This window comes from Phyllopteryx taeniolatus, chromosome 3 (genome assembly GCF_024500385.1).
Source record: "Phyllopteryx taeniolatus isolate TA_2022b chromosome 3, UOR_Ptae_1.2, whole genome shotgun sequence".
Classification (NCBI taxonomy): domain Eukaryota; kingdom Metazoa; phylum Chordata; class Actinopteri; order Syngnathiformes; family Syngnathidae; genus Phyllopteryx; species Phyllopteryx taeniolatus.
The window spans coordinates 19,456,272-19,483,733 of record NC_084504.1 but is presented as its reverse complement, the minus strand read 5'-3'; the positions used below and the strand labels follow the sequence as shown (position 1 = coordinate 19,483,733).

At 40.2% G+C, this 27,462-nt stretch overlaps 2 protein-coding genes across 4 annotated transcripts in view; one reads left to right on the top strand and one right to left on the bottom strand.

Annotated features, from left to right (window-relative positions):
- zgc:101858 (uncharacterized protein LOC449555 homolog) overlaps positions 1 to 16,982 on the top strand; it is a 42,064-nt gene extending 25,082 nt beyond the window's left edge. Inside the window, exons 9-15 of the transcript XR_009787707.1 lie at positions 430 to 614; positions 1,703 to 1,755; positions 12,042 to 12,118; positions 12,427 to 12,518; positions 13,485 to 13,588; positions 15,121 to 15,207; positions 16,535 to 16,982. The gene's annotated coding sequence lies outside the window, so the exon portion shown is untranslated. The remainder of the gene's footprint in view (positions 1 to 429; positions 615 to 1,702; positions 1,756 to 12,041; positions 12,119 to 12,426; positions 12,519 to 13,484; positions 13,589 to 15,120; positions 15,208 to 16,534) is intronic.
- Positions 1 to 27,462, bottom strand: part of LOC133475048 (collagen alpha-1(XXVII) chain B-like) — a 69,778-nt gene that overhangs the window by 18,361 nt on the left and 23,955 nt on the right. For all 3 annotated transcript variants that reach the window (XM_061767359.1, XM_061767361.1, XM_061767360.1), the window contains 27 exons: positions 22,475 to 22,519; positions 19,950 to 20,003; positions 17,105 to 17,149; positions 15,107 to 15,160; positions 13,523 to 13,567; positions 12,040 to 12,093; positions 10,479 to 10,523; positions 10,325 to 10,378; positions 10,188 to 10,232; positions 8,433 to 8,486; positions 8,250 to 8,303; positions 7,980 to 8,033; positions 7,814 to 7,867; positions 7,685 to 7,738; positions 7,557 to 7,601; positions 6,754 to 6,807; positions 6,566 to 6,610; positions 6,395 to 6,448; positions 5,219 to 5,272; positions 4,990 to 5,043; positions 4,058 to 4,111; positions 2,127 to 2,180; positions 1,692 to 1,736; positions 1,352 to 1,396; positions 1,221 to 1,274; positions 547 to 600; positions 419 to 472 (listed from right to left, as the gene is read on the bottom strand). In XM_061767359.1, the coding sequence (XP_061623343.1) occupies positions 419 to 472; positions 547 to 600; positions 1,221 to 1,274; positions 1,352 to 1,396; positions 1,692 to 1,736; positions 2,127 to 2,180; positions 4,058 to 4,111; positions 4,990 to 5,043; positions 5,219 to 5,272; positions 6,395 to 6,448; positions 6,566 to 6,610; positions 6,754 to 6,807; positions 7,557 to 7,601; positions 7,685 to 7,738; positions 7,814 to 7,867; positions 7,980 to 8,033; positions 8,250 to 8,303; positions 8,433 to 8,486; positions 10,188 to 10,232; positions 10,325 to 10,378; positions 10,479 to 10,523; positions 12,040 to 12,093; positions 13,523 to 13,567; positions 15,107 to 15,160; positions 17,105 to 17,149; positions 19,950 to 20,003; positions 22,475 to 22,519 (1,377 nt within the window). The remainder of the gene's footprint in view (positions 1 to 418; positions 473 to 546; positions 601 to 1,220; positions 1,275 to 1,351; positions 1,397 to 1,691; positions 1,737 to 2,126; positions 2,181 to 4,057; positions 4,112 to 4,989; positions 5,044 to 5,218; positions 5,273 to 6,394; positions 6,449 to 6,565; positions 6,611 to 6,753; positions 6,808 to 7,556; positions 7,602 to 7,684; positions 7,739 to 7,813; positions 7,868 to 7,979; positions 8,034 to 8,249; positions 8,304 to 8,432; positions 8,487 to 10,187; positions 10,233 to 10,324; positions 10,379 to 10,478; positions 10,524 to 12,039; positions 12,094 to 13,522; positions 13,568 to 15,106; positions 15,161 to 17,104; positions 17,150 to 19,949; positions 20,004 to 22,474; positions 22,520 to 27,462) is intronic.

Below are 27,462 nucleotides of genomic sequence, written 5' to 3'. Positions count from 1 at the left end.
TGGTCGCTAGCCAATCGCGGGGGACATATAGATGAATGAACATTGATTCTCTCGGTACAAGTACACACCGATGGACAATCTAAAGTCTTCAATGAACCTAACACAGGTTTTTGGAATGTGAGTGGAAGCCGGACGACCTGCAGAAGACCCAAGCGAGCTCAGGCAGAACAAGAAAACACCACACAGGAGGGCTGTGGTTGAAATTCAAACCCCGAACCTCAGAACTGTGAGGCATACGTGCGAACCACTAGAACACTGCGCTGCTTTCACTGCAAATTACAACCAAAATAATAAACGTGCTGTTATTTTGACACCTCTGAGAATCATTATATTCATAAAGCCCTCCTCTTGATACAGCTCTTGTATTTGGATGTCCTAATACTGTGTAGGTGTATCTAGTAAAGTGGCCTATATGTACCTTTTCTCCAGGCTCACCAGACAGTCCTCCATCTCCAGCTTTCCCTGGTGGGCCCTGTACAGAAACACAGACCACCTTCAATCACGAACACTCTGTTGTTCTCCAACCAGATGTGCAATCAGACTCACCAAGGGTCCCATCTCTCCTATCGGCCCGCCCATTCCTGGAGGCCCCGCTGCTCCCTACAGACACAAAGGTAAGGTATGAATATCAGTGTTTCATAACCTCTAAAAGTGACAACGAAGGAGGCAAATAAATGCGTGAAAATGAATAAGATGACGTGTGTGTGGGATTGAGGTGCCAAATTAATCTGCAATGGGAAGTGCTTTCAAAACCATACACCAGAGCCTTTGTAAGCAATGGAGATGAGCCTGTTGCTATGGGAACACACTCAGGCCTACTGTAAAGCTGCCTCTCCATGTATAATATGTCTCACTATTTGTCTTAGTGGTGTCTATGAGACTTAGGTAGGAAGAAATGGATTAGTCTGCTCAGTGTTTTTCTATCACAACACTATACAGTATGTTTCCAGAGCAGAGGAAAAAGTGTAATTTCAAAATTTTATGTCAGTGGTAGGAGGTTTTTGTCCAGTTTTAAAACAATTCAGAAGATTGTGTGACTCTTAAAAATGGACTCATTTTACCTTATACAATGTCTGTAAAGTTAACAAAGATTTTATGACGACAACAGAAAGACTATGACCAGCTACCCTCAGTCTAATTGTACAGTATGGTGTTACAAATCCATAGGGTTCTTTCTTTGTAATGGTGAAATGTAGTACAAAAAAGAAAATATGACTCACCGTGTCCCCAGCAAGTCCTTTGTCCCCTGGAGGGCCAGAGTGTCCTTGTACCCCCTAAGATGAGATGACATATTATGAACTAAATTATTAGAGCTTTTATTAACTATAACGAGGTAAAAATGGCTGCTTACGGGAAATCCATTCAGCCCAGCTTCACCAGACTCACCAAGCTTTCCCTGCGACACAATGAGGCAAATAAGTGCCAAGTTACCAGTTTTTAGTCATGTATGTAATGTATGATGTCGTTGTTGTATGTATACTGTAATAATAAATGATAAGTTTGCTGATATTTATTTTGCATAATTCAGTCTGAAAATAGCTAATTCCCATATGTGTGTCATGACCTTGTCTACCATAAAAAAGGAACCATTTGTTTTTTTGTTTTGTTTTGCTTCGTTTTGTTTTTTAAGTTACATAAAAAATAGAAGTATCAACAGCACCTTTTATGTATCTTTTTTTATTTTTATGTACCTCATCACCAGGGAGGCCTGACTTTCCTGGCGGACCATCAGGGCCCTGCAAAGAATAGATTCAAGTGAGTTCCCCAAAAATCCCCCACAGTTAAAACGTTGCAGACAGCCAAGCTCTAACTAACAACTTGCGTTGTATTCATCTAACAAAGAGCATCCTCAAATAAAGTTCTTCAGATGTTAAAAATAATCACTGACAGAACAAACTTATGAAAAGAGCTATTAATTATTACTTTTGCAATAGTTACTTTGTCTTTATTGACAAGATGTTTATCCAAGCTTTCCACAGCGGCTCAGATCTGATGTGTCAAATTAGAGAGCTGCACTCCCCAAATGGAGTTTGAAATGTAAAATAATAGCATCAGCAAATAATCAAACACTAGACTTAACATGAGAGAACATTTTAAGAATGTCTGACAACGTTTATGGTGCTCACCTTAAGTCCAGCAGCGCCGTCTTCCCCCACGACACCATCTGGACCCCTCGCACACTCAAGAAAAGAAAAAAAACAAAACATAAATAATGCTTTCACTGATGCGTTGTCAAGAAAATGAGGACTTTCACCTTCCCTGACTGACGTGATATCAAACATTAAGTCATTGAGTGAGAGCAATTTATCTTCATTTTGGACATCCCCATTAAGTTGAGCCCGGGAGACAGTTTTTATTTTTATTTATTATAATTTGTCTCATATTGGGGACACTCAATTGAGGAATGTGGTTATTTTGTAAATACATAATATACTGTATAACGTCATCTTTCCATGATGGGGATTGTTGTACATTGGAAACCCAGAGGTTCGACCCAATTTGTTCCAGGATGTTATGAAATGTCACTGCCCATACACGCCTATAAGCATGCAATGGAGATACTCAATTCAAGACTGTGAATATTTTCCAAATATACAGGATGTACAAAAAGTCACTGTACGCTTCCTTTTTTTGTTTTGTTTCAGGTATCATTTGGACAGATGTGAGGCCATCTGCATTTGACAGCTTGGGCTTTGGCTTTTGTAAGCGTATCATTCCTTTGCACATGGCTCGCCCATTGACATTGGCGCAGCATTGTTAAACTACCGCCTGGCGAGAAGTATTTCTGTCCCCGACTGCAGTTCAGTGCCACTTCTGAGAAGCTTTATACCGTCATACTGCTTAGTACAATTTACGCTAACCCTGGCAAGTATCTCGAAGCAGGATCTGTTCTTGACAACCACGCATAAGAAAGGCCTGCTACTATCAACACTGATGATAATACTGAACTCTGAGAGCAGACATTCCTGCAAAACCAGGGAAAGTCTTATCTGGAGCACTGCACTGGAACTAATATCACCAAAGTTTGATTCAGCGGATGCTTTGGAGAGTGATAACGCTTCACCTGAATCGACTTGAGGTTGTTGAGCATCATAATCTTCCGCTTGAACAAAGAAACTATTGTACCACATGTTGGAGCAGTGTGATGGCCGTAAAGCTTCTAAAACTGGTGCTGAGGACAGAAAACCTCTTGCCAGGTGGCAATTTTGCAACACTACTCCAATGTCAGTTGGCCAGCCATGGGCAACTTACAAAAAACAAAGCCTAAGCTGTCAAATACTGATGGCCTCACGTCCGTCCAAATGACACCTGAGACAAAAAAAAAAAAAGAAGTGTATCGTGACTTTTGGGACACCCTGTGTATACTGTATAAATCTATATTTCCGTAATGGGGATTGTTGTACATTGGAACCTCTGAAGTTGAATACAATCCGTTGCAGGATACTATGGAAAAGTCATTATCCATATCCACCTACAAGTTAAGTATTAGAAGAGGCCCATACAGATAACCATTGGCCTGTTTAAATCCCCCTTCTCGAAGCTTCTTACATAGCTGGTAAGCCCTTGCAGTGTTGAAACCGTTAATGAGGATTTTCATCAGGTGGCGTATTAAGGAGATGGGTGTTTTAATTCTATTTTCCAAGGAGTGGATGTAATTTTCAGCTATTATGGTTATTAGATATTACATTTGTGATATCAAGGGAGGCTTGTGAAACTAATTTACAAAATGAAATGCTTTCATTATGCATGCTTGTGTTCCATCGTTTATTCAGTCCACCCTTCTCTCGGTGCGGCATCTCAATTAGATCAGCTGAATTATGGCAAAGTCAATGAACATTGCTCTTAACCTTCTCTCCTTTCCACACTACATATTTTTCCTACAACGTATCAATTACACAATTTCATAAAGGAGATTCATTAGTACATTTCAGCAGGTACATGATGTCAATGTACAATGCAACGTATCCTTGAAATCATTGAGAATTTGCATTTTATCTGCAAAAAGAAAAACAAAACTGAAATTACTTCATTTTTAAGCCAAATTTAAGTTACTTACCTTCACGCCTTTGGGTCCTCTCATGCCACGCGATCCCCTCAAGCCGGGAGGTCCCTTAAAATACAAATATATACTATAAATACTGCAATTGATTGGCTACCAGTCCAGGGTGCACCCCATGCCCAAAGTCAGCTGGGATAGGACCCAGCTCATGACTTAAAAAACATGTAACATGTGGCACATGTTGCTCCATGATGAAAAAAACCACATCCAAATACTGCAAAACTTCTTGAAGCTATCAATTTGTTTGCGGGCTAAGTATTAAAGCTCTTAGATGGTTAGTGTTGTCTCTGGTCTTCCATCCTCCATGTATACTGCTGTATAAAAAAAACAAAGTATACGATGTGTCAGAAAAGACCAGGACTGGTGTCACAATATACTGTATATTTTTTTCAAACCCAAACTACAAACTATGAGTTTTCATTTTCATTGTGAATCACACGATCAACCAGCATGCCTACAAAGAGATCCTGTGGCGGTTGCTTCATTCAGTGGGCAAGAATAGTTGGCAGCTGTGGCAGGACAACTCGTGGCTGCTTCACCATAACGACGCACCTGCTCACAGCGCTGTGAGCATCTGACAGTTCCTCTACGAGAAGAACATAGTCGTGCTGGAGCAACCTCCCGACTCACCCGACCTGGCTCTGTGTGATTTATTTATTTTTTTCCATCTTTCCCAAGCTCAAGGGGATCATCATGGTGACATGTTTTGAAGACTTGGACGGCATCAAGATGGCCTTGATGACAGAGCTGCATAGGATCCCAGAGGAGTCTTTATATAAAGGCATGGCGGAGAAGTCTAAGCACATTCGACTCAGTGGGGTTTCTTCAAAAAGGAAAACTTGCAGTTTGGATGCTTTGACACCAGTCCTGGAACGTTTCTGCCACACCTCATACGTTTCCTTGCACTTATAGGGTTTATGTAGACTTACTGGGATTCCTTCGGTCCCAGGAGGTCCTCTCTCTCCAGGTATTCCGGTGTGACCCTGAAAGAACAAACAAAACTGTAGTGATTCAATAACAACATGTTGGACATCAGTATTAGACTGGCTCCATCAGCCGAGCTGAATGAACATTGTCGCGCTCCCTTTCAGCTCCACGTAGTGAACAAAGCACTGAGTTCCCTCGGGACAAAAGACGGTCTCCAGACTTGCGCCTTACCATTGGCCCCGATTCCCCTGGAGGTCCAGGAGTGCCTGTTTTCCCACGATCACCCTGTGGAAGTGCACGTCAGAATTACAACATATAGAGTACTGTATACCTTATAGACAGACAAATACTTCACGACTCATTCTAAAACATTGCCAAAAAAGTTAATGCAAATACAGTAACAGTTTCCTGGTTACTTGTTGCTAGGCAGCATTGAATGCGTGCCACACAACAGAGGAAAGAACAGCGAGAGTTGGCAGGGCCACAAAACACAAATCTATCTATCCATTCTGTAAACCGCTTATCCCCACGAGGGTCACTGACTTTGAGCGAGAAGCTGGGTACAGCCTGAACTGGCCGCCAGCAAATCGCAGGGCACATACTGTATAAACAAACATCCGTTCACACTTACAATCACACCTACGGACAATTTAGAGTCTTCAATTAACCTACCATGCATGTTGTTTTGGAATGTGGGAAGAAACCCACACAGGCACGGGGAGAAGATGCAAACTCCAGTGGATAAGTGTTATTACAGTAGTTAGTCCATTTTTTTTCTCTTACCTTCTCTCAATATATATGTGTGAATGGATTTTTATTGTTTGAACGGTGTGTTTAAATACCTTAAAAAAAGTTTGAAGTGCTGTAAATGCTATAAAAACATGCATAGGGTAACAGGGTATTACTATATCGCTCCCCCAGCGATGGAGGGGGGATTACTTTACACACACAAAATTTACAAATTATAGGGTGTTAGCAGGTTTAAGGAAGGAATTTAATACTCAAGACCTTTTTTTTTTAAGGCCGAGTCGATCAAATTTAAAAAAATCTCATTCTCTCACAAGACCCCAAGGAGTGCCCAATATAGTCTCAATATTATAATACATATTATGTTTAGAAATGTTAAGAAAATGTTGCCATAATATTTTGGATATTTTACTTTTGATATGATTGTTGGTGGCTCCGCTCATTCTGATCGCTGTTATGCTCAAATTCAAAACACAAATCATAAATTTGTCCTTTTTAAGACCTTTGACTATCTGAATTGGGGCTTCTGCATAGTTTTTCGGGATTGTATTGTTAAACTTGAAACTTTTCAAAATCTAACGATGATGTGGAAATCACGGACAGAAAACTGAACAAAATTAACATTGGCAAACAAAATGTGTGATAAGTAAAGGTAGTAACCATTTCTCCCGCAAGTCCCGTCTCCCCAGCAGTCCCGATGAAGCCAGGCAAACCCTGACGCATTAAGAAAAGAACACTTTGTATTACCTCTTTTGTTTCTCACAAGAATCTCACTGCTTTGCAAACTAAACAGAGACGTGCTGAGATTCACAAGGAGAAAAGCAGTTTTACCCTCTCGCCAAGATTCCCGACCTCTCCGGTTAGCCCAGTCTCACCCTACAGAGAAGGAGGTACGTCTCATTTGTGGATGAGGAAAAGAACAATTACCATCTAATCTATACATATTATAATCACGAGACATTACTGTAAAAGAAACCCAGGAGAAAATGTTAGGTTAGGGTACGCTCTGTCCCTCTGACCTTGAGTCCCTCCAGGCCTGTAAGTCCAGGGAATCCTTGCCTCCCAGGCCTACCCTGAACACAAAGTCAAAGTGACACAGAGAATGTGCTGCGGAATGAGAAACACTCAACATAAGTCCTGTTTAAAGTGAAGTTGTAGGTTGGTTACGGTTACCATTGAGCGGCAAAATAAATCAATATCTTGAATCTAAAAGAACCTCAGAGCCTTGGACATTTGTAGTTGCTTCAAGTAAATGCGAAGTCCATATTTGTAAGTTATTTTATCTCTACGACGCTGGCCTTCATCACCTGTGCCTTGTTTTGGTGAAACTATATAGACAGCACAGTTGGTTTGTATAGCAATTTTGGCTCTATGTTAAAATCTCATCTTTTTGTGTCCAGTTTGCATGTTTTCCCAGTCAAAAAAAAATAATGTTTTCACCACGCAGTCCAGTTTGGTTCGGTTCAGTACGGCCCGCGTTTTTCAGCGCTACCATCGTAAATGCTCTCAGAAAAATGTGACTCATACCAACAAACTTTCGCAGACATGCTTTTGTAGGGGTTAGCAGGTGTAGTAGTAGTACAGTTCTGTAATAGACTATTGTCGACTGATTGGGCGACAGAAAATTTCATTACCACAGAGAGAAGAATTTACAGTGTTCTGTATCACTTGTTTGTGGATAATGTCAGTACACAGCTCAATTCTGGCTATATCCGTCTGTGGCGATGCAAGCCTGATCAGGACTTACAAGATCCTTAACAGGATAAGCAATTTAAAAAGTGGGTCAGTGGATTGTTATTGTTTTTGTCCAATCGGCACTCACCTCAATTCCTGCCGGCCCAGCTGGCCCGACTGGCCCCTCATCACCCTATTGAGAATAAAGTTTCAAAACTGAGTGGAAGACACAATCATCTATTCTTGATCAATAGAATAAGGATAGGGGTTTCTCACATTGAGTCCAGGTGCTCCCTGTGAACCAGGAAACCCTCGTGTGCCTTGTCTCCCCTGGGAATGACAACACTGAAAATCAACTTTTACCACAATTTATCCACCATTTATTTATATTTACAGACTCCCAACCTTTGGTCCTTCTGGCCCATTTTGACCCGGCGGGCCGATGTCACCTGGGAAACCCTGTAAAGATCCACATGAAGCGTTTTCTACACTGTTATATTGTTATTGATGATTTTTTTTCAATGATACGTTGATGTTGCTTTGTTAAAAAAATGATGGGAACATGTCCTACCTCTGGGCCAGGAGGGCTGGCTGAACCATCGAGGCCTTTATCACCAGGTTGACCCTGAAATGTATGATGATCACTAAACCCACATTTTATAGCTAAAGACAAATGTGCCATCGACTGCAAAACAATTGGATCTGACTCATAAAACAGTATGTATTTCAATAAAAGCGCACAGTATACACTCAATGCTTCAAACACTTTGTAGATGATGTTTTTTTTTGGCAGCTGGTTCAATAAGGGTGATCAAAACTACCAAATTATGGGGGGATTTACCTGTGGTCCTGGACTTCCAGTCAGTCCTGGTGTACCAGGTGACCCCTGGATGCCCTGTGAAAGTACAACTTTAGTGTACATAGGTCAACCAATAACACTAACAAACTAACTAGTTTGAGACTAAGAAAAAGATCTGGCAGATTGAACCATTGACTTAGTGAAGTTCGCATTCTGTAAATTTACCTTGTCCCCTTTGAAGCCCCCCTCTCCTGGTTCTCCTGGCAAGCCAACGTCCCCCTAAGAGGCGGAATATACACGACACACACAACAGCAACAATTAAACAATAACAGTACAACATACGCTTTGTATTATTAATCCAACTAATTGCTAAGTGCAGGGTTTGATTAAGACTAAGGTTTCACGCGTGATTTCTTTACAGCCTGCCAAAATATCCAATGGGAACCATGCTTTAACTTCAGTGCCTGCCCGATGTTAGCTGGGATAGGCTCCAGCACGCCCGCGACCCTAGTGAGGAGAAGCGGCTCAGAAAATGGATGGATGGATGGGTTTGTCAAAATCTGTCAAAGTGACCTTAGATGACAACTTGCCACAACTACCGCATCAAGGGCAGTGTCTCACCACTGCATACCCTCATAATTAATCACAGCCAAATATATACAGTATACCATAAATTATAACCACTGTAAAACTAGTTGCAAGCAGTTACAATAACAGTGCTTCAACTACACTTCATATACCACATTATAATTTTGTGGCTGAAAAGCAATATGAGTGACATACTGTACTAAAAGTCTGCGCAAGTCATCAAAAATGTCAAACGCAATATCCATCAAACAGCTTTGCTTTTAAAAAAGATTGTCAAGTAAAATAGCTAAAGCCTGGTTCAATTTAATATTATATACCTATTAAAAATATTAGCTGCGGCATGGAAAACTATTATTACGAAAACCATTTTTATGGCACAGGAGATACAATACAGTGTCCACCACACCAAATAATATATTTTTTTAAATTATTTTTTTTTTGTCTGTCCTGTTCGACTCTTAGGTCAAATAGAAAGGAGGATCCATATCCCTTTTATGCCTCAACAGTTTCACTGTGTCACAGTGGACCTTTTAAGCTGCCGCTGTGGTTTCTTAGTGTTTTAATGGATATTTATTGAGAGTGAGAGTTGAACAGAACAAGGTTTCTAGAGGGGAGTGAGAAAAGAAGACAACAAAAGACAAAGAACTAACTGTAAACAAGATGAGGAAAGTAAATCATTATATACCTAGAACAATCACACATTAGATATGAGTGTTGTATGGGGCAGTAGTGCTACACCCTGTGAGCGAAGAACACGACAAGATAGGACAGGACAAGGACAGGAGAAGTACGCAGGACAAGGGTCGTGAACCCGGCTGTACAACTGAAGTTTGGTGGGAGTGGCTATGTAAATTATAAACGTCTATAGGACCAGAGTGTGAGTGAGGGTATACCCAAGCAGTTCGCATATTCATAAGTTATTTGTTGCAATAAGTGAGTGGCCCCACACCAACCAACTAACCCCCACGGGTGTGTGTCTGCGGACACATGCAAGTGAATTGACACCGTTTCCCATGCACAATGACTGACAGAAGTGTCCTGTAATTGCTATCCCTGCACTGCGGAGGCTGAGGACCCCACCCAATCTATTGAGAGGCGTGGTCGGGCCCAGGAGTCCACACAAGAGCAGCCCGGTGGACAGGACACGTCCCACACCGAGGGACCCAGGGTAGTCCACTGGCCCCACCGAGCTGCCCCGAACACCGGCCATCCGGAGAAGGCCACAAGGACCCAGTGCCACCCCCTAAACCCCTTCCACCACCCAAATAATACAGGCAGTAAATAATTATTGAATAGCTGGTGGTCATCATGTACATATGGTAGTTTGGGAGACTAGACTACTCTAATGCTGTTTAAGGACTAATAATCTGAGAAATACATGTGCAGATCACCTTATCACCTTTCAGTCCTGGTTCACCGGTATTTCCTGACACACCCTTGGAAGCAAAAAGACAAATGCCTAAGCAATAACAGGCCAAAGTGTGCTGTTTTTATATCATTCACCATGGAAAATAGTTCCAGTGTTTACCTTGAGTCCTGGAGGTCCTGGTAAACCCATAATGCCAGCAGGACCCATCTCACCCTTTATGAACAACACACACAAAAGGCAGATTAGGAAATCATGCATGTAAAGTCCAAATATCTAGTGTTAAACTGGCTGATGGACCAATTGCAATACTTACAAAAAGACCACGAACTCCGTGTGGGCCAGGAGCTCCAAGGTCACCCTTAGAGAGAGAAAAGGGAGTGAAGAAATTAGACCCAAAGATACGTCAGTTAATCCAGTGTATTTCTGTGCAGGTTTTTTGTTTCAGTTTAGCCCGCTGACTGAGCACTTGGCGCTTAACACACAGAGACTTCTGTTGTCCGAGTTATCAAGCCGGCAGCCGCCTGCCATGGCCACATCTTCTCCCAGCTATACGGCCAGCAGAGGGATAGATGACAAGCTGCCCAGCGTGGGCTTCCTGTCACCTCCTCTGGTTCTCCACAGGACGACAGGAGATGAAGGCAGCCAAATGTGACCTACTTCCTACACCAGACCGGAAATGTGGCCTCGGGGGCAAATCTCAGAGGTCAGACGATAGCAGTCCATCATGGGAACTGGAACTCATGATAATGCCTTCAAGTTTGGATCAACGAGAGAGTTGTTGCATCTATACTCCATTAGAACGGCCGTAGGGAATTTGGTTCCAGGTCCGATCCACCATGTCCATTACCATTTATGGAATGAAAAAGTTGTGCCATCAACCCAGGTCTTTTGGGTTGGAAAATCAGACCCGTTGACCATGACACTTAACAAGGCTCTTTGACATTTTAGCTGGATTGCATAGTCAAGTAACTCCCCATTCCAGAGTAGAGCCCAAGTCCTACACAGATGCTCCATTCCAAAATCGTTGTTATGCCTTATTCATCTCTGTGGTCAACAAGGGTCCTTCTCACTGGACACCAGACGGCCTAACCAAGAGGTCAATCTCACCAACACAAATTTCAACCAGAATTGTATCAACCATTTAGTAGAACACCAAAGACTCGTATAGGAGCCAGATCACATACACAACCCAAGTGACATTAAAGCACTGCATCAGGTAGACGACCCATAGAGCCTTCATGGGGGTCATTGGTCTTAATGGACAAACAATTCCTCCGATTAGTATCCTACATTTTCATTGCCCTGAGCAGGAACCCTGTCTGTTGGGAATTATATCAACACAACAGTGTTGTCCTTTCTAACTTTTAAAGATTATTGCTTTATGTCAAAACAAGGTCAGTGCTGTTTTTCAAGTACAGTGGAATCTCTAAGGTAGAAATCCCCTGAGGTCGTGCAAGATTCCTCTTAACTCGCACAAAACTTCAGCTATCAGCATACTTCAGAAGATCTCAGATCAGCGAGCATCAAAGAATAAGCTCTGCATGTGTTTTGTTTCTTCTCTGGCTATTTGTAGCTTTATTGCAAAGCCTATTGCAAAAAAATAAACTCTATCAAAAAGGAATGTCAAGAGAAGATGAAAAAGAACAATATACACCGTAAAAGACTGGCTTTGTAAGATTCCAGAGCCATCATATGCAATGAAATTACAATTTATTTATTTTTTTCTTTGTTTACTTTTTTGCCATATTGGTAGGTTAGAACATCTGCTTTGCAATCGAGAGATTCTGGGTTTGAGTATCAGCTCAGGCTATCCGTGTGGCATTTACATGTTCTCTCTGTGCGTGTAGTCTAAGGTTACTGTATCATGTACTTACAGGGTTGCCATCGGGACCAGGGGGTCCTCTCTCTCCAAAGTCGCCAGGAAATCCCTAAACAGATGGACAAGGTAGTTATGTAAGTAGAGGGGAACTGAGTGGCTTTTTTACAGTCTTACTATTACGATTTCATTCAATTGCACGCTAAGTGTTAAGAAGAAATCTCAGCAGTTCCCAACAGATGTGCTCCCCCATGCGCTCATTCCTGAGCGACTGGCAGGAAATTCCAATACTGTGAGCGTCAGAAACCGCCAGGGCTTGCCCACATGGTTGAATAAAGCTGCTTGGAACATAAACCCAAGAAATGCTTACTGCAGGCTTTTTCTTTCTTTTTTTTTTTTATAAATTGCGACTGGTGTATGGAATCCTGCTGATTTCATTATGAAGACAGAACAAAAACGTGACGCAGCCGCGAGGCCCCACATAAGTCATATATACTGAAAAGCACTGCACACGCCTATGGAAGACGAACATGATGGGTAAGAAAAAACTGTTGTGTTCTGTTTGATGACTGAGGTCCAATTAATTTCAAAATACCAAAAGACAGTTTTTTTTTTTAGTTTAGTTTTTTTCCTTTGTGCATTTGATTTGGAACAATTGGCTGATGTGTATAAAGCAATAAGCAGTAATTGGTGCAACATGAAGCCCACAGGAAATGTGGAAAGTGTTGCCTCTTTCCAGAAATGCCAATAAATGTCTTGGTTTGATCAGAAACACATGCAAGTCTTTAACAAATTGGCGAGACTTTAAAAAAAAAAAATAATATATATACATTTTTTTTTTAATGAGAGGATTCGTCTAAGAACCTTTAGCCAGTCTCTTAGTCATAAACTTAATTCAATTAACTGCAGACATCTGAGCATAAAACACCTCTGATTGTTTTAGAATGGCACATTTACAGTATGTACTGTATACTCTCGCATCTGTGCAGGCCGTTCACTTCTGCTGACTCAGAGAAGAAAACAAAATACATTACGCAAAGCAAATGAGCTCACTGAGAGAGAAATAACTCATGACAAGGCTACGATGAGGCCTACTTTTGGCCGCCGTGTTCATGTCAAAATGTAGGACCTGACTGAATCCCCTGCTGGGACCCATCACATCGACACGAGTGCTCTTGAGCAGTATCACCATTTTCCATGTAAGCCCTCACAGATGGAAGGCTGACTTCCAGGCGCCACTGCCGATAGACTTTGCCTGATGTGTGGCTCACTGCGTCATAGGGCCAAAACCACAACTGACACTTTGTATTAGCAAAGTATGCTAATGAAAAACAAGTACGATGTCTTTCGTTTCCTTAAGTGCCTTCAAATTGCAGGAAAAGCATGTTTGAACTTTAAAAAAAACAATGAACAAAACAATAAAAAACATTCATATTCATTGTCTTTTTATTAATGAGACGTTTTTTGTCTTTGCATGATATTTTTAATTGCTGTGTTATTAAGATGAGGATGATGAAAAGTGTGTTGAGAGAAAACTTTACCGGCCTACCCATCTCGCCCTTCTTCCCATGAACGCCCGGAATTCCCTGCAGCAAAAAAACAAACAAGTGAGCAAAATTACATTTCATCAAGCAGGTTTAACATACCGCTTATGAAGTATTGTTTATGGTAAATATTATGTAATTAGAGCTCTAGTACAGTGATTCTTAAAGTGTGGTATTACTACTACTGGTGGTCCACGGACTCCCTCTAGTGGTGCATGAAAGAATCTCTGAATTAAATGTTGAATTAAATACAGTACCAAAAACATGCATTAATTGGAGACTCTAAATTGCCCGTAGGCATGACTGTGAGTGCGAATGGTTGTTTGTTTCAATGTGCCCTGCGATTGGCTGGCAACCAGTTCAGGGTGTACCCCGCCTCCTGCCCGATGACAGCTGGGATAGGCTCCAGCACGCCCGCGACCCTAGTGAGGAGAAGCGGCTCAGATAATGGATGGATGGATGAATATTATAGTGGCTTCAACTATTTTGTTATCCAGTACAGTACGTTTGATCAGTACAGTTCAGTTGTATTTAACTTTCTTTTAAGCGAAAACAATACATTTGCATTTGATCATTTAGAAATGTATGTTTACATTTCTCTTTTTTTTTTTTTACAATTGTATTTAAATGTGCAATACATTTTAATTGAATCATTAAGTAATTTTTTAAATGTTCCTATATTTAAGTACAGTGTTAATGTAATGAAATATAGGAATATAGGAAAATAAATGTTAACTTTACATTGATATGGTGGCTAACAAAAAATAACTAAAGTAATAATAATGAAAATATTAATAAATAATAACGATGCCTGTATCTCCACTTTTATGATGATTTTGACTTCATGAGATTCTCGTATGTACTGTTAAAAGTATAGTGAACAGCAAACGAAAACGTTTTATCACATCAGCTACAGTATCTCCAAGTGTCCTAATCTGTACATGCACTTCCACTTCAAACCACGACTACGTGATGAAAGTAAGAAGCAATTGGCAGTATTTCATAATGACAAAACAAGTGCAGACGACCTTGGGTATCAAGTGTAATATTTTTAAAGCAAATTAAACTGATTTAAGATGATGTCAATTTCAATGCAATTAATGCTCAATAACATTGTGAGCTTTAAGTAAAGTTTTCGTTTTATCTTACTACCATCCTTAAAAACTGAACACATAAACGAGGGATCCGGCTTTCGTAGTAAGCCATAATAAAATTGGCCAATGTACTGTATCTCATTGTTTAGATACGATGTTCTTGTAAGTCCACCTAACATGAAAAAACAGCAAACGTACAGTTGAACAATTGAGCTTTACAATTACAAATATGTCAAAAAATAGTTCTAGGCGCTGTGTTTTTATCATAAACTGTTTCACTGTAAAACCATTTTTAGGGTTGTTATGAAATATGGGACACACACACACTGAACTTGAGAAAGGGTTTAAAACATTTAGATCACAGTAATTCCAATATGCCAACAGGGACTGTGCTAATTTGCACCTTTGGACCTTGCCACTACAATTTAATAAATTTGAAATGTGTGAATGTGCGAATTTAATCACTTGGCTGACCACTGACACTCACTCTCTCGCCATCAGGACCGGGAAGGCCAAAGAGCCCGGGGATGCCAATGTGCCCCTAAAGAGATTAGGAGAGGAAGGTAGATGAAGACACCGACATCACAAGTAAGGAAAAACATCTTTGCAAAGACACCAGATGTGATTCTTAGACTTTGATAAAGTGGAGCCAGCCCTTGAGGCCAGTGTATATGCCCATGGACTGCATGGTGCTGGCTTCCACGATGTAGTCCAAGGGCACATACCCTCGCGTCAAGAATCTCTGAAGACTTTCTGCCCGACCTGCTCGGTGGAAAAACATACATTACAAGAGAATTCAAGAGTACAGCTAAATGATATTGGGGTAACATCATGGTCAACAAATTCATAAAAGAGTAAATTGCTGCTGTAAAACCGGTCACTAAAGAACCCACAGATTCAATTCTATAACCATGCAATGTACCCTTTAATATTTAAGGTCATCACACAAATGTAAATATCAGACAAAGATAACCAAAGTAAACATAAAATACTCTTTGGAAATGGTGATTCTATTTATTGCGGAAAACTATTTAAAGCCACCTGGCCATGTGTGAAAAAGTAATGGCCCCAATCAATCAAAAACAATCACAAACAATCACATTTTTTTGGTTAATTTACACAGACCACAGCCAAGCCTGATTACCTCCACACCTGTTTAATAAAGAAATCACTCAAATAGAACAAACCTGTTTGGTAAAATGAATTCTCAAGAAGCTGTAAAAAAAAAAAAAAAAAAAAAAAAAAGCCACGATTCAAAGAAATTCAAGAACAGATGAGAAATTAAGCAATTGACATCTATCAGTCTGAAAAGTGTCATAAAGACATTTCTAAAGATTTAGGATTCCAGCGAACCACAATGAGAACCATTATCCTCAAATGGAGAAAACATGGAACAGTGGTGAACCTTCCTAGGAGTGGCCGGTCTACAGTAATTACCCCAGGAGCACAGCAGCGATTCATTCAGGAGGTCACAAAGGAACTCAGGACAACAACATCTAAAGAACTGCATATCTCCCTTGCCTCAGTTAAAGTCAGTGTTCATGACTCGGCAATTAGGAAGAGACTGGGCAAAAATGATATCCATGGCAGAGTTACAAGGTGAAAACCACAGCTGACCAAAAAAGAACATAAAGGATCGGCTTACTTTTGCAAAAAACAAACAAACAAACAAAAAACATCTGAATGATACCGAAAACTTTGGGGAGAATATTCTATGGACTGACAAGACAAAAGTGAAACTTTTTGGAAGGTGTGTGTGTCTCGTTACATCTGGCATAAATGTAACCCAGCATTTCAGAAAAAGAACATCATACCAACAGTCAAACATGGTGGTAGTGTGACGGGGCTGCTTTCCCACTCAGGACCTGGACGACTTGCTGTGACTGATGGAACCATGAATTCTGCTCTTTTCCAGAAAATACTGAAGGAGAATGTTCGGCCTTCAGTCCATGACCTCAAGCTGAAGCGCAGTTCGGTTCTGGAGCAGGAAAAAGACCCAAAACACACCAGCAAGTAAATTTCTTAACGGCTTCAAAAAAACTAAATGAAGGTTCTGGAGTGGCCTGGTCAAAGTCAAGACTTGAAGCCGATCGAAATGCTCTGGCATGGCATGACCTTAAAAAGGTCGTTCATGCTCGAAAACCCTCCGTTGTTGCAGAATTACAGCAATTCTGCAAGGAAGAGTGGGACCAAATATCTCCACAGAGATGTGAAAGACTCATTGCCAGTAATTGCCAGTTGTTGCTGCTGAGGGTGGCCTAACCAGTTAGTTAGTTTAGGGCCTTTACTTTTTCACACAGGGTTAAGTAGCTTTGAATAGTTTTCTTTTCCTTAATAAATAAAATCACCATTTAAAAACTGCATTTTATGTTTACTTGAATTATCTTTGTCAGATATTAGATTTGTTTGATGATTTTAAAGTTTTTTCATCGTACTGTATATGAAAACAAAAGGAGTCTTAATCTTATCCTGACATTTAACTCACCTTGACTCCGTTTGGCCCCATATCACCTATAGGTCCAGGTAAACCCTGAATGGAAAAAATATATATAATGTGTATTTATAGTTACAATCAGCAACATTGATCATAAAATAATAACAAGCAAAATGTATCCGACCAGTCATCCTCTGAAATTTCTCAAGGAATCCAATATTTAAGTGGACGAAACGGGGCACCGTTTGGTCTAATGTTCAAATGTATTTGAACACAAAAAACTAATTGCAAGTATGAAATGTATAAACAATACTGTGTGTATTGTAGCATCTGTGTACATGTATGTGCCGTCAAGAGGCGGGGCCGATGGGGTGGCATGTGACGTCGGTTAGTCTGAGTGTGAGTTTCTTCGAAAGCAGCTTCAGCGTGAGTTGTCTTTTTAATAGTGAATATCTGTGAATAATTGACACCCCACCAACAATAGTGATTTGTAATTGACAAAGTGCTTAAAAGAGAAAGTACCATAAATCACCAACACCATGCATCTTGCATGTACCCAATCATGAGCCCATGTTACATAAACGTCTATATTGAGTAGTAGTACCACTGCGGTGATATCACACATTGGCAAACAAATATGCACCGTAGCAATTTACAAAAACCATATTAAGTCAGTAGCCTCACCTTTTGGCATTTACACACAATACTAAATGTTAGGGAATAAAGGCACACTGTAATGGTAAGGTAGATTATACAGGCTATTATTGCATGCAGCGAGAGACTAGCAGAAACATCCTGTTTTACATAGGATGGTGCATGAGGTACACTCAAGGACTGTCAACAAAAAAACATTACATTTCAAACACATGAAAAAATACTATTAACCAAATTAAACCAAACAACAGCAACGATATTTCCCCAGATGGGCCAAAAAAATGCATTTGCTGGTTTGGCCTGAGCACAAAAACAGCCAATAGATGAGATTTTCAGCAAATAACAGGGGTACAGTATATGACATTCTTGAATTCACCCATTTGCGGATTTTATTCTGGAACTGATTCTCTTTCATTTGTTGACAAACTCACCTATTGGCCGTTTTTGTGCTTTGGTCAAAGCAATAACGATATTTCCATCTGATGGCCCTTTGGTGCCAAGGAAACAACTGGAAGTGAGTTGAGAGCCTCATTTATTTATTTTCCGCCATCTTGCATCATCTATCAGCAATTACAAACCCTTTACAAACACAATTACTGGTGGATTTGCGCTATTCGTGGTAGGCCTCTGCCACTACCACTGTAAATTCCGATTAAAAGCGATTCCCTAACAAAACGTGACATAGCGAGGACGCGAATGATGAACTGTGATATAGTGGGGGAACACTCTATTGGAACTTGGTAGTAACTTCGTACTAAAATTCATCATTGGCAACCACAGTGTGGGTTTTCTAAAAAGACATTGGGTAAAAATTAGTACTGTAGTGCTCGTGACTGGTCTTTGGGGAATCGACTGTATTTGAACTTGGTCTTGGTAGTGTAGAAGTAAACATCGCTGCTGGTCATGCAGCCAGCGCAGATCCAAATTCTGACTGTATTGTCGTAAATGTGTCAAACCTGAAGGAACCACAACACCTTTGGCACGTTATGATCTCAAGTACTTTTAGACACACATAACGTGCATGTGACATGTATTATCCACATAAAATACTTCGCAGATGTGGCAGACTGTAAATCCACTCTATCCTGTTGGGATACATTAAGTAGCTTGATGAAATTTTTTGGGTGGCGTTCAGCAGGCTTTACGTTCAGTATTTAGACTCAATCCCAGTGGATGCATCACTGCGACGATAAAGCTCAAGTGCCATTTTAGAAGACGTGGCCGCTTCATTCTGCAGTGTGGCCGATTCCCAGCCTGCACGTGGTAGGAGGTGCTAAAATCTCATCCATCACCACACAGTAAGCAACCACCCGCAGGCATCAGACTTTTGACATAATAAGTGCTCTTCAGCACCAGCGAGACCCGTGCATGAACCCAAAGATATCCTAAACATACAGACGGGGGAAACATTCGTCTGTGTTTTGCAAAAGGTTAAGTAAAATTTAAAAGGCGAGACGCACTTCCATATCTTTGACTTTTGGATCAGTCTGGACTCTTTGACCTATTGATTTTTAAATTCCTCATCAGACAGACACCTTCTCAGCTACTTCTTTATCACTTTACTTTCTTGGGCATTTCACTTTTATTCAGTGTTTACAAAAAATGTTTTCATTGTATGCATTTACTATGTGGATTCTAAGCACAAAAGACATTTTTTCTCCATTATTCATATCTCAGTTATTATTTTGGCCAGACTAAACGCAGCTTTTCTAGAGTTCTTGAAAAAAAAATCACAGCTCCACACAAAGTACTATACATTTTATAAAAATAAAACGTAAAAACAATTAAACATATGGCAAATTCAAACAAATAGATTAAATGTAACTTTAAAAACAATAAAATACTAAAACAGTGCTGAGTTTCAGGCTGAGTAGAAAGCCAAAATGGGTTTTAAGACAAGTTTTAAAAATAGACAAGTCACCACAAGCTTTTTTGTTTTTTGTTTTTCACAATACTGTAGTCATTTTGACATATTAAAATAGGATGACACATACAAGCATTGGCAATGGTTAGTTTCATTCCATTGTTGAGAATTTCTTTTTTTCAATTGTTTTTGCCTTAGTACATATTGTTTAATGATAATTGCATGTATTGTTTCGATTAGTGTTCCCACATTTTGTCATTGTCATTAAGTCACAACCTACTTTAAAGGGGGAGGTATCAATCACCCCCACGCCCCAAATTTAAAAAAAACAACAAAAAAAACTGCTCAAACAACACTGCAAGACTAGATTTACTGCACCTGCCTGCCGGGATAACCTTTGACCCCGGGGCTTCCGTCTACTCCCCGTTGGCCCTTTGGAGAGAAGGAATGAAACGGAGATCAGCGCAAAAGCGAAACACTAAAACACCAAAACAGGCACGGGAAGGAGGTAAAACAGTAAGGAAGGAAGTCTCATCTTATTTAATGCACATATGTTTTTATGTTGGATGCGCACTCCTCTGAGTAATGGGATGGAAAAAGTGTTGTAATAATAAAAGAAATGCAGCGGTTATGGATAAACAAGCAAATGGCATCATGAAAGAAGTGGCGTTTAGTCGAGTGAGTGTTGCTTGAGGCAAGCAAGCAGCATCACACTTTAAACACTCAGTGGAGAGCTACTGCACTATAATTTGGCATTTGCTCTTGATTACTGCAAATAAAATAACACACTCTGTTTATCGCAATATGAACAGATATACTCACCTGATATTTCATGAGGTACACATAACAAGACCTGTTTCAAATATTCTGCCTTTACAAAGATAACCATGCTAGTTTTTCTTCCTAGTGGATATGTGATGCCTTCTTCACATCTTCTATCTTTGGAAATGATATAAACTTCCTCCCGTAGTATATGTATGCTTCATTCTTATTTGATTGTTTGCGACGACATCATTTTCAAAACATATTGGCCTTAGCATGGTTTGCCCAGCGGCACGGTGGGCGACTGGTTAGAGCGTCAGCCTCACAGTTCTGAGGACTCGGGTTCAATCCCCGGCCCCGCCTGTGTAGAGTTTGCATGTTCTCCCTGTGCCTGCGTGGGTTTTCTCCGGGCACTCCGGTTTCCGCCCACATTCCCAAAACATGCGTGGTAGGTTAATTGAAGACTCTAAATTGCCCGTAGGCGTGAATGTGAGTGTGAATGGTTGTTTGTTTGTATGTGCCCTGCGATTGGCTGGGGACCAGTTCAGGTTGTACCCCGCCTCCTGCCCGATAATAGCTGGGATAGGCTCCAGCACTCCCGTGACCCTTGTGAGGATAAGATGTCAGAAATCATCGGTTATTTTTTTTTTGTGGGACACAGATATGGAACCAGATACATTATGTGAAGAGACATTCAAATGTGCTGCAGACATACAATATTGGATCTTTAAGATGAGATATAATTTGGAATTCATCAAGATTATACATGATGAGCAATAAAAGTTCAAATATATCGCATAAATTACTTTTGGGCTCTAATAAATCACTAAGAATCCCAACAAAAGCACACACAGGGACTCTTTTTAAACTAAATGCAAACTTCCAAAGAAGATTACCTAATAAAGCAGTTGAAATGAAGAATGCGTCACAGGCTATTTGTGCTGTTCACTCAATTCAGGTGTTCTCATTAAATGGCCACAACTGCAGTAAGAACGGAATAATTGATTTACAATAAAAAGAGCCCAATGCTAATCTATTATATTAATTGAATATACAAATTGAATCCATTTGTGGAGACCAAAACTAACAGTAGTCAACGTATCAGCCCAGTTCATTATGGAAGCTACAATAAAAGTAAGGAATGTTATAATAGTCAGTAGAGTCCAAATTTAAGCTATTTAAAATTTATTATACAAACATGCTGACATCAAATTAAAGAATGTAGTGGTGTTTGTGGAAGGCAATGATGTCATTCTGGTAACTCATAAGATTTGATTCACATGTTTTATGAGGAAAAGATGGATTTTAAAGCAGCATTGCCTCCATTTGTAATGGCTGGCGTACTCTTGAATGGGATTTTAACTCATGCACAATACTGTTACGAAATTTGAGAACTAGCAAATTAACTGCAAAAAGTGTAATATGCATGTAATAAATATAAAGGCGTGTGGTATGTGATATTTGCATCCGAAGCTGGATGAGACAGGAAGTTAATTAGCAGAGAGAGTCCACAAGATTTGGGAGTAGGGGAGTGCTGCAAATAGCCTCCGGTGTCCAAAGCATTTAGCCCACTTGTGCGCTTGCCAGCAGCGTCTCTCTTTCGCGCCAAGATTCCTGAACGACTGATAGCTGATGTTTCTAGGTTAATATCCTCTTCTGTGTCTTGTATTGTATATATAAATAAAAGACATACGGGGAACCCTTGCTGTAGAGTCTTCTTTAAAGACCTCTCATTTTGCCTGCACTTACGCTGGCATCACTTTGCTCGCTGGTTTGCACCTACCCGTCAGACTCAATGGCGTAAAATCAGCCAGCGCAATTCGTCTTATGTTTGATAAATCACATTTGCATATACCCCTTCCACAATGCACGGAATGAACTTGACGGCAGTTTAGTACGCTTGGCAGATGTGATCCCGGTAGTAGACCAGCTTCCATATCTGTTTGCATGCGTAATCAAATTTGTGCCCCAATTTTGTACAGCACATACAAACCTTTGGTAAATCCAGCCCCAGAAGGGAAGTAAGTACACAGTTGCTGATTGTTTGTTTGTCACGTCTGGGATTGCTCACATTCTTAAAACAGTTAAGATGTTACAAATACCTATTTGTGTTCCCTACTTTAAAAAAATAAAATACTCACAGGTTCACCAGGCAGACCAGCAGGACCGAGATGGCCTTTTTGTCCCTGTTGACCAAGAAACAACCATTTAGAATTTGTTGAGAAATTTAACGATATGTACAGTACGTGACCTAAGCTCTTTGGAATTTCCCAATGTTGCTATTTGCTGATAAAATGAGCAGAGCACTGACAATAAAATACACACTGATATGACTTTGACCCTTGGTTCAGTCAGCCTTTTTGGAGTTGGACAGCCTTTAAAACCAATAGGCTTCTAGGTTTGTTACAGAACAGTCATGACCCAAAAGTCTGAAGAAGAGCAGCCTCTGGTAGCGAGGGTTGTCACAACCGGGCAAAGTCAAGTATTTGTGCCCTCTTATCTGGGGAATTGTAATGCCCTCTGGTTCCATCTGTCTCAGGCCTGCCGCACACAGAGCAATGCGGCCAAACACAACTGAAGTGGACTATCTCGATCAGCGGTCATCAGTGGGGAGGTGGGGGGAGTCTGTCGGTGCATTTCCACGCCCAAAAAAAACAATTAATTCAACTACACGTTGAAAGTACAAGTTGTACATGCGTTGGCAGGAGGCAGCCAATCATCAAAGGGCGGCAGCACTCGCCATGAGAATGCAAAGAATCCACAAAACTCCAAATGTCCAATTTATTTTTTAAATCTACATCAGAAGTGTTTTGTTGTTGTTGTACTCACACATTACACTTTAGAGTTTTATTTTTAGTTTTTAGAGTTTTCAGAGGTGTTATTGCGGACGTCTGTCAACTTCATGTTGCTGATCTCATGCTCTTCTTTACAGTAAATCAACAGTAATTAATTATTTTTTGCCTTCAGCTGCTTCAAGACCCCATTCATCAACAGTAAATTCGGCACATTCAACCTAATTCGTAACACTTAATTTATCAATTAAGTGATAATAATGCTCAGCTTTAGTTACCACCTTGACACCCACTGATGCTGCATACCAATTAGTGAGTAACTAATCACTCGTCACACGCTTTATTCTAAAAGTATTGGTAGTTCACAATCAAGACTTTCAAAGTCATTGGCGTGATGTTTTTTTTTTTATTCCCATGTGCTTTGCGTTAGAAATAAGTGGCTCAAAAATCAGGGAAAGAATGAGTCTTCAGAGGAAGCCAAATAACCACAATTAAGATTAGTCAGTAGACCATAGTACAAGTAGAATAAGAAGCCTTTGGGGGGAAAAAAAAGAGTTTTTTTTGTCCTTTCAAAGAGGATATAGACCACACAACCAGGCCACAACAAGTAACACAGTTTGCTAGCCAGACCAAAAAAAAGTTCTTTCCATGGGTTTTCCCTCCCCCCCCCCATTCAAGAAGAATGTATTCCCTCTTGGTGAAGCACTTCCCCCTTCACAGGGAAAGCGTACTCAGCAAATAAAAATGGTGAGCATGTTATTTCACCACAAAGAAAGAACCCTTAAGACTTTCTTTTCCAGTGCTTCACCATCTTCAGAGCTGGCTGTAGAAAGAAAAATCAGAGCTGCGAATACTCTAATCAAGTGTCACTTAACAGGGCTGACTGACTCCAAGGCAACCTTCGCATTCTCTGGAGAGACTGAGGGGCTTTATCTGGCACTGAGACAGCCAGTCGGCCACAGATTACAATAAAAACAATATTGGCAAAAAAGTGTCAGGCAAACTGCGGTCGGTCATCATTTTACACAGCCTGCCAAGTGATGGAATTTTAGTGTCATTTATGTTGCATAAGGAGTTTTGGGGATTTCCCTATTCAAAGTTACACAAAGTCACATTGTATTTGAGTGTAATAACATACAGTAATGCAATACAGTATACGAACACACACTTATTTGGGATTCATAAATTAGGGAAAAAAAACAATTACATTCCTGGCATTTTACTGTATGTTATCAACAATACTGACAGAATTCTTGATTATGTATGGATCATGGCCTTTTTCATGCAAAATGCAAACAGGAGGGAAAAAAAACAGTGTAAAACTAGAATGCATACAAGAAATAAATCTCATTGTATATGTGTATAGTGACGGTAAAAAGTATTCTATTCTATTGTGTTTGAGCTGTTCTGTAAATGTTTAGCATACACTGATTGTTATTACCTCCACCGAGGGCAAAAACACAAGGGAAAGAGCTATCGCTTTGATTATTGCTGGTTCATTCATTACCCCGTTATTTAGTTCGGCAAAAGCAGACACTAAAAAGTATGATTTCCTAGATGCCTATTAAGTAATAAATAGCTAACATACAGACCAAAAAAATTAACTAAAACATGGCACACCACCATTTGTTTCTTCACTTTTATTAGAGATTGATTTTTTCTTTTTGTCTTTTAAGTCACAATGGAAGCAATCGCAACAATCAAAAATAGTACAGTCCAAACATTTTCCATCCATCCATCCATCCATCCATTTTCTGAGCCGCTTCTCCTCCGTAGGGTCGCGGGCGTGCTGGACCCTATCCCCGCTATCATCGGGCAGGAGGCAGGGTACACTCTGAACTGGTTGCCAGCCAATCACAGGGCACATACAAACAAACAACCGTTCGCACTCACATTCACACCTACGGGCAATTTAGAGTTGTGAATTAACCTACCATGCATGTTTTTGGGATGTGGGAGGAAACCGGAGTGCCCGGAGAAAACCCACGCAGGCACGGGGAGAACATGCAAACTCCACACAGGCGGGGCCGGGGATTGAACCCCGGTCCTCACAACTGTGAGGCAGACGCTCTAACCAGTCGGCCGGTTATTGAGTTAGGCTTGTTGTTTATGTTGACTTATGTTTGTATGTGTTTCAATGAAAAGCGTTGACTATTAGCAGGACAGAGGGCATTCAGTGACATTTCGTTCTAATTGCACAAACGCCTCCTTTTAGTGTTTTTAAATACAATGTAAAACATTTAAAACATGCAATACAATCAAATGTATGAGAATGGTGTTTGTAGCTATGCATAAAGACTTTGACTTTTAATGCGCAGTACATTCTTTTTACTTTAAGTACTAGTACAGTACTTTTTAGAAATACAATTAAATTGTACTGAACGTATTAATACAGTACAATATATTTGACTTATTCTTCAAGTACTGTTTGTTGTATTGAGTTTATTTCTGCAATACATTTTACATTTTGGTATCATTAAATAAGTACATACTTTTATTTTCCTATATTGAAGCGCATTGTTAATGTTCAAACTGTGAATAATGTGACAGTGGCTTTCAATAATACAGATATACCTTTTAGGAATCAAACCACGGCCACCCCACCCAACAATTTCTGGCTGCGGCCCTGTGCTTTACTGTATTTAAATGTTTGCCATTATGGTGGTACTAGAGAGCTAAGTATTTTTTGAGGTGGTACTAAAAGAGAACCACTGGCAAAGCAAATGAAACTGAAAGGGGTATCATCATGGTCTTTAAACCAATCAAAGGTAGTGAAGAGTGTGTGTGTGCGCACCCGTGTATTAAATGCGGGCGCTAGCGTACACGAAGCTAAATTTTCTGATGGCAAGCCAGTAGCTGCAGTAACAGAAAATTGATCGAAAAATAAATAGAATCAGTTCCAAAGCCTAATGCTACCGCGACGATGTGGAAACATTTTAGATTCAAGCCAGATGAACGCGGCCATCCTGCTAACACCAACGAGCTTGTATGTATGTATGATTGAATTCGTATGAAGTCGCAACAAAGACAACTCAACTTAAAACCTCAACGTGACAAGATCCATTTTAAACACAGCCATCCCACCCAATTTCTTCAGCTGGGAGCAAAAAAACATGGTGGGACATGTCATGTTTCCCGTCAGCTTGCAATTATGGAACCCTTTGCACAACAATGCAAATACAAATGTGAATATGGCGCATGTATGCTCACATTATATACAGTATAGCATTAATTGTAATTAGATGTACTGTAATTTTTCATGTATAATGAACATTTTTTCCCCCAAAAAATTGTCAAAAGTCAATAGTGGACATTATACATAGATATAGGGGAAATGGAAAACACTTCCACATTTTATCAATATATGCCACCATCTAGAGGTTATGAAAAAGCTGAAAAAGGTGGAGCCAACACTTTCATTCCAATATGACAGGGGTACGTATGACTGCACATTTGTACAGTTGTGCTCATAAGTTTACATACCCTGGCAGAATTTGTGAAATATTGTGTTTTTAAATACGAGTGATGACTGAACCATCATTAATTTCTTTAGGGTTATGTTTTGTTTCATGATGCTTTTCTGGTGCCACGGTAGACGACTGGTTAGCACATCCGCCTCACACTTCTGAGGACCGGGGTTCAAATCCCGGCCCAAGCCTGTGTGAAGTTTGCATGTTCTCCCCGTGCCTGCGTGGGTTTTCTCCAGGTTCTAATGTTTCCTCCCACATCCCAAAACCATGCGTGGTAGGTTAATTGAAGACTCTAAATTGCCCGTAGGTGTGAATGTGAGTGCAAGTGCTTGTTTGTTTATGTGTGCCCTGCGACTGGTTGCCGACCAGTTCAGGGTGTACCCCACCTCTCGCCCGAAGATAGCTGGAATAGGCTCTGGCACGCCCGCGTTCCTAGTGAGGATAAGCTGCACAGTTGATGATAAATAAATGTGTCGATAAATGTGTTTAATTTGCCTGGCCCTTCATGTTTTCTTTAAAGAATTGTTCCCATCTTGCAAATTCTGTCTGGGTAATTAAACATATGAGTAACACTGTGTGTTTTCTCATTTACTAAATAAAAGTAGGGTTGTGAATTTCAAAATAAATAAAAATCAATTATTACGTGTTACAATATAAATTGCTTAACTTCAGAATAATTATTTGAAAAAACTAACAAAATCCAGATAATACTTCGTTTTCATCATATGGGTATAAGCAAAATCATGCATTGTAAAAATACATTATACATGGGTAGAATGGTTTTCCAGAATTTTTAGGTCAACTTTGTGGGTGCCAATTATACATGGGTGCGCATTATACACGAGAAATTACGGTAGCTATTGAACA